General features: G+C 37.5%; 1 protein-coding gene across 1 annotated transcript in view; it reads left to right on the top strand.

The window, feature by feature from the left end:
• The window catches only part of LOC145690554 (calcyclin-binding protein), a 47,972-nt gene extending 28,774 nt beyond the window's left edge, over positions 1-19,198 (top strand). Inside the window, exons 4-5 of the mRNA XM_081765546.1 lie at positions 10,001-10,110; positions 18,548-19,198. Of these exons, the coding sequence (XP_081621672.1) occupies positions 10,001-10,110; positions 18,548-18,798 (361 nt within the window). The 3' untranslated portion in view covers positions 18,799-19,198. The remainder of the gene's footprint in view (positions 1-10,000; positions 10,111-18,547) is intronic.
• Positions 19,199-19,405: the final 207 nt, after the last annotated feature.

The raw sequence follows: 19,405 nt of genomic DNA, 5'->3' as shown, positions 1-19,405 counted from the left end.
TTTAATAATATTTTGGCTAAGGATTTGTTGAGAGTGAAATTCGACTTCTGTCTTTGTAGCGTTAGTTATTTCTCACTTAAGTCTTTGGCGCCCCTATTCTTCGTCTTCTTTCTTTTCTATCTCTCTCTCTGTCTTCATTACTTAGAGATTTTTTTTTTCAAATTTTTCAACCTTGCCCCCCCCCCCCCCCGGTTTCTGAAACTCATAAAACATACAATATTCATTTCACTTATTTCGATCGTATGTACTAACTGAGACATCGAGGGATGCAATTCGTGGAGGTATTGCAGCACAACTCAGGACCATTTTCGCGATATTCAATCCACCACGGGAGAAATTGACGAGAAGGTACACTATGCTTTCAGATTCCTAGAAACCTTTGTTATTCATTGATCATACAACTTATATCAATTGATTACTGATTTCTGGTTTTTATTTCTATTGATTGGTCATATAGTGTGTATGTATTAGTAGTCTGGGCCCACTAGTTTCGAATAACATTGATTTTTTTTTTTGTATATACATCTATATATGTACTTACATAGTTTTAAAAGTTACGTGCCTGCTCTATTTGTTGCATTTTCCACCTCTTATGTCAACTCATTAAATAACACCAGCTATTTTTTTTTTTTTGTATATATACGCGGATCTTTAGTAAATTGAAAATGATTATTGATTATCGGGTTTATTCATATGAAATACAATGTTGCAACCTTATGAAGGAAAAAAGTGAATTTTGATAGTCAGGGTTTTTGTTTTGTCTTTGAGCCAAATAAATATAAATATTTATAAAATATGAATACTTGTCGAATATGAACGGTGATGTAGAATTTAAACGTCGATGAAATATTAAGATAGATATTAAAGTGAAATTTATTGTATTGATTAATATGAATATATATATATATATACGAGTATGTATGTAATGGGCTCGATATTTACCCTGGTCTTGTTAGGTTGCCATAGATTTTAGACACCCGGTATTAACTAACTATTTGTGATATATAGTATTCCCGCGTAAATTGTCATAAATTACTTTTTGTTGAGTTGTTATTAATTTTTGTAACTATTAAAGTGGAATATAATGTTAACTACTGCATGTGAATAAAACAAGTAGCGGGTCGTAAGATAAATAAGAATAACCCTAATCCTTACCCAAATTTACTTTGCGAGTGAAACTAGCAACCTACGAAACAGTGCGCCCCTCCAACGAATCTTTCCATTAGTAAACCATGAAACAAATCCTTCCCCTACGATTGGAAACCAAACTATTCAATATTTAGAATCTTTTGACTACAAGATCTATACTAGGAAAAAAATTAGTGATCTTAAATTCAACGAACTGAAATCTGTTTAATAAGTTAATGTGAATACCGGAATATGGAAATATTTTCCCAATATCTGTGACTGGATTTGATAATTTTTCTTTAATATTAACAAACTTTGAAATTTTAGATCAAGTGCGTCGAGTGACAAAATGAAAAATATAAACATATATGTGATATGAAGCAATTAGTTGTCTATAGTTAAAACAAAACCAATTGAATACTCTCATGGACACAAACCACAGTGCCTAAAGAGAATTAAAAAAAAAAAAAAAAGGAGCTATTATCGACGTAAAAACGAAGACTCATAAAACTGTCGATATGTCTCCTATTGAGACAAAGACTCAATAAAATATTACTAAAGTGTTTTTTTTTTTTTTGAATGATTAACCAATTATTTTTTCTCTTTTGCCTGCAACGATATGTATTCATTGCACTGAATTTTAAATATATCTTGACCCTTGAAGTTTTTTTTTCTTCTTTTTCTTGTTTCGTCTTTGGTTTAATTCTTTTTCATGTAATTCAACTTTAATATATATATATATATATAAAAGGGAAATGTGTTATTTGATCTTGTTGCAAGTAGCGAATTTCTGTGCATGTTTATGAAACATTTTTTTTTTTCATGTATTAAATTTTTTGTTCTGTTATGTCAAACTAAATCTTCTTCTATTGAAATGTAATAAATGTCTATAGCAATGTAGTTAGGTTAGTTTAATTCAACCAAATACAACCCGAAGTATACATTGTCCTGTATGAATGTGTGTGTGAGTGAAATGTAGGTTTAGTATTAAGTGCACCAATTATCTTGTCATACATGTGTAATTTATTATAATTATTGGTAGTTATCAATTGAACTCATTGAATGTTAATACTAACTTAAGTTGGCTCTATGAAGGAAGTAAAAAGGACTGAAGTAGCCTTAACGAATGATCATCATGAGAGAACTGTGAAAGTCAAAATCTTCGACACATATGTGATAATCTGATTTTTTTTTTTCTGTGGTCGTTTCTAACATGCCATCAACTGCGTCGTTCATTTTTCAAATATTGAATATTAGTCTAAAACTTCTGGAAATATTGAATAAACGGTAAAATTAAACTTTCTCATCTATCTCCGAGCTAGATTGGGATAATTCGGTAGTTGGGGTCAAATGGATCTAGATCGGGGATGTATGGGTTAACATGTGTCTACCTTTGATCACCCTAATACCAGACATTCACCCAATAGCTATTGGAAATGATCACAATTAGATATTTATTCACTTTCCTTTACCATATTCCTCAAAATATCCAGTAACAGTTTCCTCTTCATCACCTTCTTACTTTACCTCTTTCCTCTTCTATCTTCCTCTTCCTTTCTTCATCTTCTTCTTCTATTTTTAATAAAACTGAAAGGGGGGTCGTGACTGGGAATTCTATATGTAATAAACACGGTCATGTATTTATTTGATTTTATTTTCTTTAGAAGTCCGATAAAAAGTTTTCTCGTTTCGATCGAATCTAGTATGTTCAAAATTAAGAAACGGCTAATATATTCCAACGTAATTAGACATAAGCTGATAGCTTCATGAACATCCCCACCAGGGGTGAAGGGTTCCCACTTACGACTTATTCTTTTCTTCAAACAGTTTTAGATTGACAAGCAGTGACAGGATTCGTTGTTATGGCAACAGTGGTTGCTGTGGCAACGACCCCCCTATTTTCAGTGTTATTCTAAGTTAGTACAAATTTCTGTTGATGGCTCCAATGTTAATTTGAAATTGCTCAGCGACTTGAAGACCTTTCTGAGTGGAGGGCATGGTGATTGTCCACAGCTCTTGGAAACCAGAACATGCTCGTTACATGTTGTTAATGGGACTTTCAACACTGCACATACCAAAGCTGGTTGGAAAATAACTTAGTGTTTTAAATCATTATACTGTTTATTCAAGGACGTTCCATCTAGAAGAGCAGACTTCATTACAACCTCGGGGGCCGCTGTGGCTCTGGGGTCCCGGGTTCGATCCCAGCCCCCGCCAAGTGAACTTTGTGGTGGACGAACACCGTGTGCGTGGGTTTCCTCGGGGTTCTCCCGTTTCCTCCCACTTTCTTCATTCCACCATTTCATTCATTACTCATCATCACCGTCTCCTTTAGCCTAACCGGCAAACCATGGGACGTAAACTCAAAGATTTAATTTTTTTCATTACAGCCTCAGGAACACAGACGTTTCCTCCATAAATTCTGCTCCATTAGGTGGGTGGAAAATTCGAGTGAACAATCGTGCAATGCTCATGATTCCTGCTTTAAAAATTTATGTCGATAACAGTGAAAACAAAACCACCTAAAACATCTTGTGATGTAAGACTAAGGTTCCTTTTATCTCTCCGTAAAGCTAGAAGAGTTTCTCGTAAAGTACCAGAAAGAGAGAGTGCAACTACACCAAAGAGTTTGATCTCATTAGATGTTTATAAGGAAATCTTAAAACCAGTTAGATAGTTGATCTTGGAATTTCTGCTACTGAATATCTTAAAGGAGTTGAGGCTTTTGAAGTTCTCAGTTTTAAAGGAGAATGTAGATATCACAAAGACCACGATTCATTAAGTTAGAAATGCATCAAGCAGGAGAAATGAATATTTAAAAGACTGTACTGAGAAACAAGACAGAAAATATCAAGAAAAGAAAAGACTTAGAGAAAATAAAAATGTTAGAAGTAAAAAGTAAAAACCGCTGACTGATGCTGAAGCATTTGCTTTGAATGAAGAAGCAAAAAAGTTAAAAGCCACATTGAACTTGTAAAGTATAAGAATTAAGATTATTAGGTTGTGTTTTGCAGTGTATTTGGGTTACACACTGTGTGAGGATGAGAACTTGTGCTTTTATTTCAAAGAAAGAAAGTTGTACTAGAAATTGTATTCAAAAAACAGCAATCTGAACACCTTGTTTTCGTTCCTTATACTTACAGCCAGGCTTATTTTTCTTATCAGAAGTGAAAAGTAATTTACATTAATTTTATGTAACTACGTTTGGTAAGTTCTAAAGAAATACCATAAAGAAAATTAATTTTAAATCATTACGAAGCGTAGAATATGTTGTATTTAATCAACTCCAACCTTAATACACTATTTTTGTTACGGAATGATTATACAGACACAAAGTACAGGTTGACAAGAAATAAACCGGACGAATATTTGTTACCATACATTTATTAAACCGAAAGAATTGAGCAAAACAACACGCAATACCAAGAGCATGAGTATTCAGGAACAATATGTTCAGCCGATTTCGAAGTGACGGCCTTTGCGGAGGTACAGAGGTCCAAACGTTCTTTCAAATGTTCGGCGATGAGCCGCAGGTCCTCAGGCAACAATCGGTTCCACTCATAACGGAGGGATTGCTTCAGCGACTCCAAACTTTTGTCGCGTGTATTTAATGCCCTGGCTTCAAAATCAATCATATGCCGTAGTCCATGGGTTGAGATCCGGCGAGTAGGACGGCCATTCTGCAGACGAGAAGTCCGGAAAATTGGTTCTGCACCAGTCTTTCGTCCGTTTCGCCCTGTGGGCTGGAGCGGAGTCCTGTTGGAAAAAGTCCATTTTATTTTGCCAAACTGCCGCTTGGCCCACTTAAGTACTCATGTCCAAAATTATTGTCGTGTATCGATAACTGTTTTCTTGTAATAATATACTTTGATAATGATTTTGCAGGGTAGTTTTAATACCGATACGATATGGATAATCGGGAAATATATGTTTGTGGTAAATTTCATAGGAAAAGAATTATATATACGAAAATTAAAATGAGTAAAACATAATGTTGCTAAATGGGCAAGAAAGTTATATTTTCGTTTTATTCGCTCTTATTTACTCCTCTTTTGACATGAAATTTGCCTCATACATGTCTTTTCCGATTATACACATACTAACATTATAAGAAATACCGGGCGAAATCGTTATCAAATTATATTTCTACAACAACATATTTATACATGCGACAATAATTTTGGACATGAGTGTACATACACCTCGTGGTTGATCTTGACATCTTGATCCACGAAACCAAAGAAATCTTGCCGCTTGCGCAAATTCCGCCCCAGACCATGACTGACTGCAGATTTTGGCGGTGTTCCACGATGGCTGCGGTGCCGGGAGCCTCTCCGGACCAGATCCTGTTGCTTTGGTGGTTGTGCACTTGCTCCATGGTGAGCAGCTTCTCGTCGATGAAGAGAATGCGCTCCCATCCCTGACCTGCTGCCTGGCGCTTGAGAAGGCGGCATGGTTTGAGTCGCACGCATTTGTTTTTGTCCGTGAACAGCTGAACTTTTTGGAGCTTTTACGCCTTGAGGTTGAGCGCCCTTTTCGTTATTTGCTGCACCAATGTGTGGTTGATCCCGGTCTTACGAGCGATTTTTTTCACGGAGACCCTCGGATTTCGTTGCACTCGCTTTTTGATGATCTTGCGGTTCTTGGACGTGTTAATTGTGCGCTTTCTTCCTCTTCTGGGACCGTCGCCTTCATGGCCGAGCTCTTGGAATCGCGATCTACGTCTGAGACTGTTGTTTTCGGAACCAAGAAAACGAACAATTTCATATTAACGCTTTTTTTTGACGAAACCGTTCCAACATTACCCTGCGTCTGGTTGCTATTCTGAAACAAAAAAGAAATTCCTCGTGCGGAAACAGAAAAAAATATGTACATGTACACAAGAATCTAACAAAAGAACACTTATTTGGCTACAGGACACTACATTCCTGGCAGGATACGCCATACTTTGTACGGGTTATTCCTTGTCACCCTGTACTAAAGTAACTTGGCTAACTAGAATTGCTTCTTTCAGTTCAAGGACTTCCAAATATTACCTTTGGACCAGACCTAGGATATTCTTAAAAAAAAACGGAGCAGGACGTTTGAGCGCAGACAATTGGGTAAAAGTCGTATATCGAAATAGATTAATCTACTTAAATGGGTTATAATGTATTTCATAACTAGAACCCGGATGTTTTCGCACTAAAAGTCTTGAAAATAGGCACTAATATCACAAAAACTCCGTCATAAAAAATAACTGCTCAACTTAAGAAATTCAGAAAGGCGAAATTTGACCCCAATTGTCTTTTAAAATGTCTTCAAAAACTCTAAATTTTCATTACATTATAGTATGTCCTATGATCAACAGTCACTGAAAGTCTCAGTTGCATTAAATGCTTACGCATAGTTTAATTTCTAGTAAATTTTTGTATAATGCAGAAAGAAAAAAAAATAATTTGTAGTAAATTTTTGTATAATGCAGAAAGAAAAGAATATGTTACATCTACCATGACATTATCATTACATGACGGAATTATGGGCCAAACCCAGCAAGTATTCTGCAATATCAAAGTTTCAAAATTCTGTACAATACTGCGAATTCTTTCATCTGCCTGAATATATTTTTTTCTTTCCTTGGGAGGGTCTTCTCCTTGAAGTAGTGCCTCGTACACTAAGTCCTGCTTTTTTTGTGCGTGTGTCCTCCGAAGTGCATCAATAAAGCAGCAAATCGACCAATATCTTTCCTTTATATTAGATATATTATAAAGGACAGAAGTTTATTTTGTGGTGTCACAGGCTGCCTACAGTAAATTTTATTTGGATCATTATTCCTATTTCAGTGTAGTGCCTATTTTTATGAAATCTGAAATAACGTTCTATTAATACAATAGAGTCTCAACTATCTGACCTAATGGGCATATCGAATAACAAACAAGCATTCAATAAATACTCACTTCCTGATCCACCCATATATAGCGTTAAAAACACTATTTTTATTCCAAAACCAGCTCTTATTCATTTTTTCTGACCTCTTGGTACAGGCCAGTATTTAATAGACATTTCTTATGTTTTGTATCTTGCGTTTTAATAATTTATTATAGAAAAAGAAAGTGCAAAAATGAAAATATGTACAGTATTGTACAGTCCCCAGCAAAAAACCTGCAACATGAGCATGTAAGTTTATTGTGAAACTACGCCTAACAGCGCAGGGAATCAACATAACTTCTAAGTGGCACGAAATACGTCAGGAAAAACTTCGGCATCCTGCCCTGCACATTTATTTTGGAACAAAAGACTTCGTCGTTTCTCAATAAACTTACATGCTCATGTTGCATTTTTTTTTTTTTTTTTTTTTTTTTTTTTTTGCTGCGGACATATTTTAAGTCAAATCTTTAAAATAACTGGAGATTAAAAACTTTAATAAAATTTTTTTTTCTAACTCAAATTATGTGTCCTTATTACATATGTATGTCTTAATTTATTACAAATAAATATTCTTTTAAAACTAAGGCGCATAGTACGGAGATCGGATACTCGCGATCTGGATAATCGAGAGTCTGCTGCAGTTCTTTCTCACTTTTTTTCTCAACTGGTTCATGACGTGCAGAAACTTTGCTGTGTTCAAGATGTAATTTTAGTTTTTGTGAAATTATTGTGGAAGTTTTTCGAAATTTCCGCCTATTTTCCTATTTTAGTGCCTAAACTTCCGGGTTTTAGTTATGAAATACAGTATAACATATGTATTGTAGGTAGGTAAACTTATTTGTATAAAAGATTTTGCTCCCAAATAACCGCGTCTAAACGTCTCGCGCCCAAATGTCATGTACCCCAGAAAAGTGACTTGTGAATCCAGAATATTTTTGTTTTGCAGTTCGTAACTTCTCTTTTTCTGTTTTGCTAGCCATTCCATCTTTATACCAAATATACGTAATACGTTGTATGAGAAAATTTGTAAAAATGGAATAAATAGCCATTCTCCATCCAAGAAGAATATGCAGTAACATGTAATCATAAATTAACATGTACCTAGAATTTAAATTTATAACTTTTATAACTTCTTCAACAAAATGTTAAAAAAGTTAATATTATCAAGGGATATGAATCATACGTTAGTTAACAGTGAGAACTCTGCTTGCTTTGGTCAGTTATTGCACATTTTTCTCAGTTGGCCTTCTGGTAGGGGATATTAAAAGTAACAACTTTATATATATATATATATATATATATATATATATATGCACTATGTGATCAAAAGTATCCGGACACCCCCAAAAACATACATTTTTCATATTAGGTGTATTGTGCTGCCACCTACTGCCATTATCAGCGACCTCAGTAGTCATTAGATGTCGTGAGAGAGCAGAATGGGGCGCTCCGCGGAACTCACGGACTTCGAACGTGCTCAGGTGATTGGGTGTCACTTGTGTCAGAAGTCTGTACGCGAGATTTTTACACTCCTAAACATTCCTAGGTCCACTGTCTGATGTGATAGTGAAGTGGAAACGTGAAGGGACACGTACAGCACAAAAGCGTACAGGCCGACCTCGTCTGTTGACTGACATGGACCGCTGACAGTTGAAGAGGGTCGTAAAGTGTAATAGGCAGACATTTATCCAGACCATCACACAGGAATTCCAAACTGCATCAGGATCCACTCCAAGTACTATGACAGTTAGGCGTGAGATGAGAAAACTTGGATTTCATGGTCGAGCGGCTGCTCATAAGCCACGCTTAGTGTAAGGAGCGTAAACATTGAACGATTGAACAGTGGAAGAACGTTGTGTGGAGTGACGACTCGCGGTACACAGTGTGACGATCCGATGGCAGGGTGTGGGTATGGCGAATGCCCGGTGAACGTCATCTGTCAGCGTGTGTAGTGCCAACAGTAAAATTCGGAGGTGGTGGTGTTACGGTGTAATCGTGTTTTTCTTGGAGGGGGCTTGCACACCTTGTTGTTTTGCGTGGCACTCTCACAGCGCAGGCCTACATTGATGTTTTAAGCACCTTCTTGCTTCCCACTGTTGAAGAGGATTTCGGGGATGGCGATTGCATCTTTCAACACGATCGAGCACCTGTTCATACTGCACGGCCTGTAGCAGAGTGGTTACACGACCATAACATTCCTGTAATGGACTGGCCTGCACAGAGTCCTGACTTGTATCCTATAGAACACCTTTGGGATGTTTTGGAACGCCGACTTCGTGCCAGGCCTCACCAACCTACATCGATACCTCTCCTCAGTTCAGCACTCCGTGAAGAATGGGCTGCCATTCCCCAAGAAACCTTCCAGCACCTGATTGAAAGTATGTCTGAAAGAGTGGATGCTGTCGTCAAGGCTAAGGGTGGGCCAACACCATATTGAATTCTAGCAGTACCGATGGAGGGCGCCACGAACTTGTAAGTCATTTTCAGCCAGGTGTCCGGATACTTTTGATCACATAGTATATATATATATATATATATATATATATATATATATATATATATATAAACAAACCCTGGGAAGTAATATAAATAAACCTGGAAAAAGCCTGGATTAAAAACAAAACATCTAGGAATATGCAGGAGCCCTGCACAGGTTCGAGTCCCAGTGTGAACTCATGTGGTTTGTATTTTGAATTCCACGTTAAACTGTAACTCCATATCTCATAGAGTCCTGGTGCTGAAAGACACTACCTCCTGACTTAGTACAAGGAAAAAACATAAATTTCCTTTACGAATGGCAAGGTTCAATAACTGTTTATTAGTGTCGTACTCACCTTTAACAGGACCATTTTTAGTAGAATGGCGCTATCAGTTCATCAACAAAACAATCATATGATGTAGAGTCGTAGAATTGCTACATAATAAACTTTTTGTTCCTAATGGAAATTTTTATTTTCTCCTACAGGTCCATGTTTTTACAAGTGAAGAACCTCGAAGGCAAGAATTACAACTTACTTATAAACAATCTTCTTGAAGAAATTGTTATTGAGAAGAGCTACCGGAAAATCAAAACAGGTTCGTATAATCATTTGGAGAACTTGAAACACTTCTATGCTTATGTTGCTCTACATACTGGTTGATTTGTTCAGAAGTTTAATGAATACATTAATTTACAATACATTCTAAGCATTGTTGCGCTTCAGACTTAACACAGGATCCAAATGTGAACTTACGAAATATCACTCAATGATCTTGATAGGATACACATCGAATGTTAATCATGTTTGTGCTCACTTAAGCACCAGTTTTTTAAATCTTCATTGTAGACGTCTCAGCGACCGACTTATTGGTTTCTTCAGTACGACTTTTTTAAAGGAAGGAGATGATGTATCGAGCTAACATTTTATGGGTTTTCAACGTAGTCCCTTGCACTTGAGAACGGTGTTCTCATTTGTTTTTCAAGTTGTAATATGTTGTTTAAAAGAATGTTTTCTGGGCTCCACCCATTTAAATACAGCATCAGTGACAACATCGTCGGTAGTAAAATACTTTGGTGACCTGAAGATGTCAGGTCGATGGATGCAGTGGATGTTGGATAAAGTTGCAGTTAACAGTCGTAAAGTTGCTGCATTGTCTGTTGAGTAGGTAGCACGGTGCGTTGTGTTCAGGGAAAAATTTTTTACAATCTGCCAAACGTTTCAATTGAGCTGTTGTCACAGACGCTGGTAAGTTGCCAGTAGTCATTGGTATCCATGGTTTGCCGTCCGAGCAGAAAAGCTATGAAAATCCCCTGAGAGTACAGAAAATCTATTTCATCGTTTTCTTTTGAAAGTTAGACAACGATAATTCTTCAGAGGAGGATATACATTGCATTCTACTGTCTTGATTGCTGCTTACTCTGTGTGTTGAAATGTTTTCATATTTCATCCAAAGTCTCAAGCCTGTTCAGAAAATCCTCTTGATCGCAGAGGATTACGCATGCATTACAATTTTGGCCTAGACAGAACCAGTGTTGGCGTTCTTATCCACCGTCAAGTTTCTGCGAACAGCCACCTTACGTTGTTCATGTCCAGATACTCGTAAATGATGACATGGACACATTTTCTCCGGAGATGCCGAGACATGTTGCAGTAGTTGTTCTTATTTCGCTACCAGTCATGATTACACCCATTTTCTGTGATGTTATTGTGTGTGAAAGCACTGCACTAATGCCTTCCACGTGTTTTTTTCACTAAGGGATTGTTCATGTAATTCAGTCGTCTCTCGTTTCACACTCGAATAAGAGAGTCAGTTCTTCAAGGTATTGTGCATGTTCTCATGAATGTACAGGATAAGGCATAGGTCGGTTAACACCCCTGTAGCACACGAACGACTTGGTGTTCACACTTCGTTCAAGGCATGTGTTGTTCGGGTAGGTAAAGGACTATATTGCATGACATGATTGCCATGGCTGCCATCTTGGATCCAACTTTGGATTTTTAAATGGGAAGGGGGGGGGGGCATGTGGGGTATCATTTGATACGAGTTCGATCTCAGGGAAACAGTGGTGCGTCCATTTTCACCTACTGTTGTTAGTTAGGAAGTTATTGCATCGGAAAGAGTGGAAATTTGTTCCAATGAAGTAAGATGTCACTAACAATCCCAGAACGAATTGAGTTTGTGGAGAAGAGTGGGGGACGATCTGCCAGGGTGATTGCGGCTGAGTTTAATGCATCCCACCCAAAGAGGGAGAACATCTCCCACGTTGCAGTGTTCAAGTTGTTGAAGAAGTTCCATCTACGGCACCCTGACTGGTGAGAAATATTCGTAATGTGCTCGAAAATGATGTTTTCTCTGCTCTATTGAATGAGGACGGTGATTCCCCATTCCTTTTTCAGCAAGACGGAGCTCCACCTCACTATGCGTTATGCTCACGTCAATGGCTCGATAGACAATTTCCGGGACATTGGATAGGGCGACGGGGACCAATAGAGTGGCAACCACGATCCCCCGATCCCCAGACGCAGCTAGACTTCTTCCTCTGGGACATGTGAAGCAGCTGGTTCATCAAGAATCCATCCGTGATATCCACCATCTGATGCAACAAATTCTGCAATGTTGTGAAACCGTCGACCCGGACATGCTGTTGCGAGTCCATGCGGATTGGCAGAGGCGCCTTGTATTGTCTTGCTCAAGGACAGCACATAGAGCACATGCTGTAATGCCAAATTTTCACCTTTGTGACGCAATAACTTCTTAACCAATAACAATAGGTGAAAATGTATTGCAGCACTGTTTTCCTGAGATCTAGCTCGTGTCAAATGATACCCCCACATGCTCCCCTTCCCATTTAAAAATCCAAAGTTGGATCCAAGATGGCAGCCATGGCAACAATGTTGTGCAATATGATTGATTACCCACCCAAACAACATATATCATGAACCAAGTGTGAAGAAGCTGTTCGTGTGCTTCAGGGATATTAATCGACGTGTATGTCTCACCCTGTAGTTAGCCATCAAACAATTCCGGAACAGGTGGCGAATCGGAGCATCCTGCTTCACAGTTTCACTTGCTGAGTAAGGTTATGTAACATTAGAACATGACGTGGCAGGAAATATATATGAATGTTACTCTTTAATATATATTAATTAACATTTAACACATCAGAACTACTCCCTTCCGGGTATGGTCAGGAACTTTTTATCCACCTCCTCTAGTACTAGAGCCTTTTTTTTTTAAAAAAAAGGGAGGATTTTATAATCGTATGATTTTAAGCTTTATGAAGGGATCGTTTAGCCTTTTTTCCCGACTGTTTTTCTGCTTGTGTCCTGTTAAATTCTTAATACATATTTGTACGCAAATGGAAAACTAGATAAATTTCAACTGGATATGTTTTTTGTACCCATTAACTGTTAAATGCAATTAAATAAATAAATGAAATTTAAAAAAATAAGTAAACATACAAACTCCATAAACTTACTTTTGCTGTAATAAAAGTTTCTCTACACAAAACAATGAGATCATTGGTTGATACCTAATTCATACCAAGTTTCTAGGATAATTTATCATCACGCTATGGGAAAGAAAATCAGTAAGATGTTAGAAAACTTGAGGAAGGTCTGTGAAGAATATGGGATGAAAGTAAGTGTTAGGACAAAAGCCATGGTGATTGGAACGAAGCAGTCGGTGTCAAGTGTTGAAGTAGGAGGGAAAAATAGAACAGGTGATTAGTTTTAGATACCTGGGTAGTATTAATAGTGATGATATGAAGTGTGAACGTGAAATAAAAGCAGGATAAGAAGTTTTTACGAGAAAGAAAAATCTATTTTGTAGGTCCTTGAATAAAAATCTGCGACAAAGACTCGTAAAATGCTATGTATGCAGTATTGTACTGTATGGATATTATACAAAAGCGGTTAAAAAAGACTGGAAGAATGGAGTGAATTAGAAGGGAAAAAGGGAATGAGAGGGTGTTAGAAATGGAAGGAAAAAAAAGAGTAATGTTAGATACAATTGAAAATAGGAAGGGAAAGTGGTTGGGACATTCACCGAAAAGAAATTGCATCATAAGGGACGTGCTAGAGGATATAGGTGGCAGGAAAAAGAATAAGGGATGAAGAAGGCTACAATTGATGGACGGTATCAAAAACAAGAATCATACGCGAAGACGAAAAAGTTAGCTGAAGATCATGGTGCATGGGAGCTTTTAGTTGCAGCAAATTAGCTTCCAGTACTTACGATGGCATGATACTTACGATGATGGCTATAATTGTTACGCATTTCCTGATGTTACATGTGAAAACGTAGACAATCAAGAACTAGCCTGTATTAATTATAGTAGTTCACACAACCGCTGTTAGAGCATGGTAGTAGTATTAGAGACGCGTCAAACAGTAAGAAGCATAGGCGTCCGATTTTGAACATCGAATGACCATCAAATTCTATATGAAACTGAACGGGACAGCTAGAGATTAAGCAACATGATATCCGTTCTCATGAAAATGTATCTGGAGATGGATAACAAGCAGTAGAATTGACGCTATTCGTAGGTTAGAATATACAGATGATGATCAGAAAAATGGAAACACCTGAACGAAATTGCAACTTACCAGATTAATATGGTGTCGGGCCACCTTTCGCCTTCAGAACAGCGTTGATGCGACGTGGGATGGAGGCATAGAGGTCGTGAATGGTAGCAAGTGGAATTTTACACCATTCCTCGTGCAGGGCATCGGCCAGTTCTGTGAGAGAGGATGGAGGTGGAAATCGTCGCCGGAGTCGTGTTTCCAAGACGGACCACAGATGTTCAATTATGTTGAGATCTGGGGATTGGGCGGGCCAGGGGAGGTGTTGAACTTCATTCCGATGTTCCTCAAACCACGCTGCAACAACGCCAGCTGTGTGAATGGGTGCATTATCATCCTGGAAGATGGCGTCATTGTCCGGGAACAACATCCGGACCATAGGATGCAAGTGGTCTCCTAAAATTGCGACATAATCGTTGGCAGTGATTCGTCCGCTAAGTATGACCAAAGGACTCAATGTAAACCATTATATGGCGGCCCACAGCATCACCGAGCCGCCGCCATGTTTCACAGTTGGACGGAGACACTGCAGATCATAAGCTTCTTTGGGCGTTCTCCACACATAAACACGGCCCGTGGTTGGGAATAGGGTGAAGGATGACTCACCCGACCGTATCCAGTCCTCAACGGTCCAAGTTGCATGGTCGCGGCACCATTTGCGGCGTGCGAAAGCGATATGGTCCCTGATGAGCGGTTTGGCCCGTGCAACACGACCCCGTAAGTTCATGTCATGTAATTCGCGGAGGACTGTGATTGTCGAAACAGGGCGGGGGAGGTGCTGATTGAGTTCCTCGGTCATTTGCTCCGCAGTGGCATGACGATTCTGCGTGACAATGCGCTTTAAAACCCGGCGTGACCTATCACTCATGATTTTCTTCCGCCCACTGTTCCGCTTCCCCGATGTGGTTTTCCCGTGTGTTGTGTAGGCCGTCATCACCTTCGACACTGTCCCATGCGACACACCTAACACAGTAGCCACTGCCGTCACACTCACTCCACATAACCGCGTACCAAGAATTTGCCCTCTTTGAAAATCTGAGAGGTCTCCCATTTTACACTACCTCCGTCTGCTGCAGCCACTGGACACTGCTGTTCCACTGCGCCTGACGTAGTATGGAGACCGACCTAACACGCCACCACTAGTGGTCCGGCGCTGCGGGTGCCACGACACCACTGCCAACCCATACATCTGACGTGTTGCCAACTACAGGTGTTTCCATTTTTCTGATCACCATCTGTATGTAACTTCTTTTAGTAGTTTTACACAGTTCATACCTAATGTTCGGTCTGACAGTGTAAGGTACGATTATCTTTATGACCATATATATTAATTTGCTTTCCTATTACTGTACTTCTCAATGGTGTCTAGCTCCATTGTGTTGTCACAGAAGAAAGCGTGTGTTGTCATATACCGTGTCGAGTACACTCCTATAGAGGCTCAGAAAATTTTTCCGTGAAGTTTTGTTCTGTGTTTCTTGAAAATAGCAGTGTTGCCCACCGAACCATTGGCATTTATCCGTATTATCTGTTGTGTATTCAATGTGCCAGGAAAGTTAAGGAAGTTCCGAGCTGTTCGAGCTGTGAGTTCGTGTCGAGTATGTTGGAAGAAGATAAAATGCTTATTCCTGAACTTGTTACAGCATTTGTTTGAAAAGTAGAACCTTTTCTTACAGAAATTCAGACTGACTCTTCTCTCATTCCATTTCTTATAACACTATCATACGTGATGTAAAATATGATACAAAATAAGTTTGCTAAACCAGAAGCTTTTAGTTCTTTGAGTTTATGTATATGAATTGATGTGGAAAGGGGAAAAAATCCTGTGAAAAAAGTTGACTTTGACTTTGGTTTTGCTATACATACTGCCCTTAAGAAATAACAACCAATAATGATTTGGACATTTTGGATTTTCGCCGAAATTGCGGAAAGTATCTATCGAAATTTGACTTAAATTTCTGCAAAATTCACTTCTGAATTATAAATTGAGTACAACTCTTTCGTGTTTCGATCTTAATGTTTCTTCGCATGAAGTCTTGCTTTTGCTGAACTAGTTAAAAATAACAGTTAGATGACAATAAGACAAATAAAGTGAGGGAATTCAAAGTTTTGTTTGAGTCTAAATAAAACAATTATGAGTCAGTATTCTAGAACTGGTCAGTGTATAGATGACTTTTGGCTAAAGAATCTAAATACTCCAGAGTAAAGTGATTCAAGAATGTTGTTAAAATGATTCTGATTTTCAATCAATGCACAATATGTAGCAGATGATTTAAAAGAACAAATTTTAGTAGCATTCAGACTGTACGATTCAGTAGCTCTCCTGGTAGCCTTGAGAAACTATCCATAAAGAAATCCATGGTTCATTATGCACGAGATCTGCTACTCGTTTTGCAGTAGCAACAAATCAACTACGAGAGGAAGAGGAAAAGAAACAAAAAAGAAGCTGAAGATAGGAAAATAAAAATTATTCTGAACGAGCTTAAAGCTAAAGTGACTAAAATAATGGATATGCGCAATATTGGTCAGGAAATAAAGCGGTTGGAGAAGTGAAATGAATTACATAATATTGTTGATTTTTCTTTTGAAGATATGTTGTTAATATACCGCAGCCAGTTTTATGTACATATATTCACCCTTTTATGGTATCTCTGACGTTTTCCTTTCATGTGGGATGAAACTTTCATCGTGTGGCTACTGTTACAGGTTCAAGTTTCAGGGAAGATGTTTAATTTCCTGCTTTGTGGAGAAATTTTTAGTGTGTAAGTGTTTTGTAATTTCATAATAAAATACTTCTATTTGTTTGTATATTATTTATTTTTGTACTTTATTAGAGAAAAATATTACTTGTGTGTTATCATTATGTTTTATTGGTCTTTTTTTCCATCAATATGGGAAAGTTTGTATAGTTAATTATATATGGGAAAAGTTTCAAGAAATGTTCTGGCAAACTGGAAGGAATTTTGGAATTGTTTCCTATAGTTTTTGTCGCCATTCTGGTCAGCATTCTTGTAGATTGCATGACTTACTAAAACAATAGATCATACTGTTTAAGCACTTGTACCTTTGTTTGGGTAACGAAAGGAATCTACCAACTACACTTTTTTTTTTTTTAACACATATTTTCTTCTCTCACGTATACACAGAAATCAAAATCATTGTCAGACATTTCAAACACTCACTACCTACTGTAAAAAGTTCCCACTTCTCGAAATTCTAATTTTTCCTTCCTTCTGTTTCTAAACTAACTTTTTTTTCGCTCAACGTAACCTTTTGTTCATTTTAGGTGTGAAACACAACGCTAAAGCATTTCTCTCCAAACATGCAGTGTTCAAATATACTATCCGCCGGCTACCTCCTGTACTCTCTCATCCTTGGAAAACAGAAATCTGTGGTTGTGTCTGTATAAAATGTGTAAACACAAGTACCTTTTCCTTAATCACAAGCGTCCCTATTGCTACTTAAAAACAAATATTCGAATAATTTTAACATCACTAGTATCATAGTAAAATTATAATTATTAACGTGCCGTTGAAAACAAACCTCATATACTTCTGTTTGTCATTCAGCTCTCGATTAATAGAATTTGTGCGCTTTCTACTCTCTGTATGCTATCAATAGAGAATGATGTGGCTAGGCAAATGGGGGCAGTAATATTCAGTGATAAGAGTAGTTAATGTCTCGAACATAGGGCTGTGTGTAGTCTACAGACATACAGTTTAGCAGGAAAATCCAACCTATGTCCATACAGAGTTCATACCTGCTACTACATATGAAGATAAGGTACACATCCTTCTCACCTCGGATCTTCATTCAGGGTGATATAATTAGTATATCGTACATTTATACGTCATGAATCATCTTGTCTGACCTTATCTAGACAGTTTGCAGGATCAGGATCCCATTTCCAACAGGATAAGGCCTTCCTCATATTACAGAGCAACTCGGCGCAATCTACTTGGTATACACCTACCCTGGCCTATTGTCTCTCCTGATCTAAGCTTTACCGAGCATTTGAGATGATGGAACAGCACCTGACAGCCAGCCGGTCTCCTCTAAAATCTACAGGGTGAGCGTGAGATACTGAATTCCAGATGAGCATTATGATTTGTATGATGGGCTACTTGCCGTACGCCGCTGGATGTATGACCACTACTAAGTTGTACTGTATACGTTTTGAATATCCTGTATAAGTTCGGGCTGTTCGTGTTCGGAAAACTACTATAACCATTTTGTGTATCAACTTCTGCTAGATCCATGAATTCCTCGTGGGTGTTCTTACACACGTTTCAATGAGAACATCTGCTCTTAGTTGAAGGTTGTGGTTAAAAATATTACGAGAATTAACTCTTTATTTCCAGCAGTAGTAAATAATTGCTGTTCTCACAATTGTGATACTTTTTTTTTTAAATGTATTTTAATTTATTTCTTTTTGGTTTTTATTTTCACAGATATGGTGGTTATTTTCTTATCGAAGAAGAAGAATTCTCACTGGGCATACATGACTGGAATCGAGAAGAAACAACATGACATGAAAACACCAAAGTTCAAAGATGATGAAGATGCTGATCCATCTAAATCTTTGATGAATATGTTGAAACAAATGTATGATGATGGTGATGATGAAATGAAAAGAACAATCGCAAAAGCTTGGACTGAAAGTCAGAATCAGAGAACAAAAGGCGAGGAACCAAGGTTTTAGTTGTGCGACAGATCTGTACTTGTGAATGAACATTGAATATTTTATTCGGAACTGAATGGCGTCAGTAATGATAGGGCATTTATACCATATATTCCGAGAAGTCTTATATACGTTATCATATCTATAGCCTTAAGACAGAAAGAAAGAAAGAAAAAATGACAGAAGTGCTGCAGTATTACGTTAAACAAAATAGGATTGTTCCCTTTTTTTTTCCTGTTGGAAAATAATGAATTCCTAGTTCATTAAATGTAAATATATGTATTCCAGCTAGTAACGTAAAGTTCTTCAGTAACTACACAATATTATTTATAACAAAAAGATCATAACTGTATTTCAGTAATACATTTTTTCTTTGTATTAAGGCAAAGGAATAAAAAAAATAAATATATACATAAGGAAATACATTGATTATATACTTTTCGTATAATTTTTTTTATATCCTTATCACTTCGATGCACTCCAAGGTCTGTAAGAAATTTATTTCCTTATACATAGATAACTCATATCAAATGAATATTATAACATTTAATTTAATCGTTGTTTAGTTAAAATGATACGAATTTTACAGCATGCATGGCGTATATATATATATATATGTAGATAGATA

This window comes from Thermobia domestica, chromosome 7, assembly GCF_964235325.1.
Source record: "Thermobia domestica chromosome 7, izTheDome1.hap1.1, whole genome shotgun sequence".
Classification (NCBI taxonomy): Eukaryota; Metazoa; Arthropoda; class Insecta; order Zygentoma; family Lepismatidae; genus Thermobia; species Thermobia domestica.
This window is presented reverse-complemented; position numbering and strand designations above follow the sequence as displayed.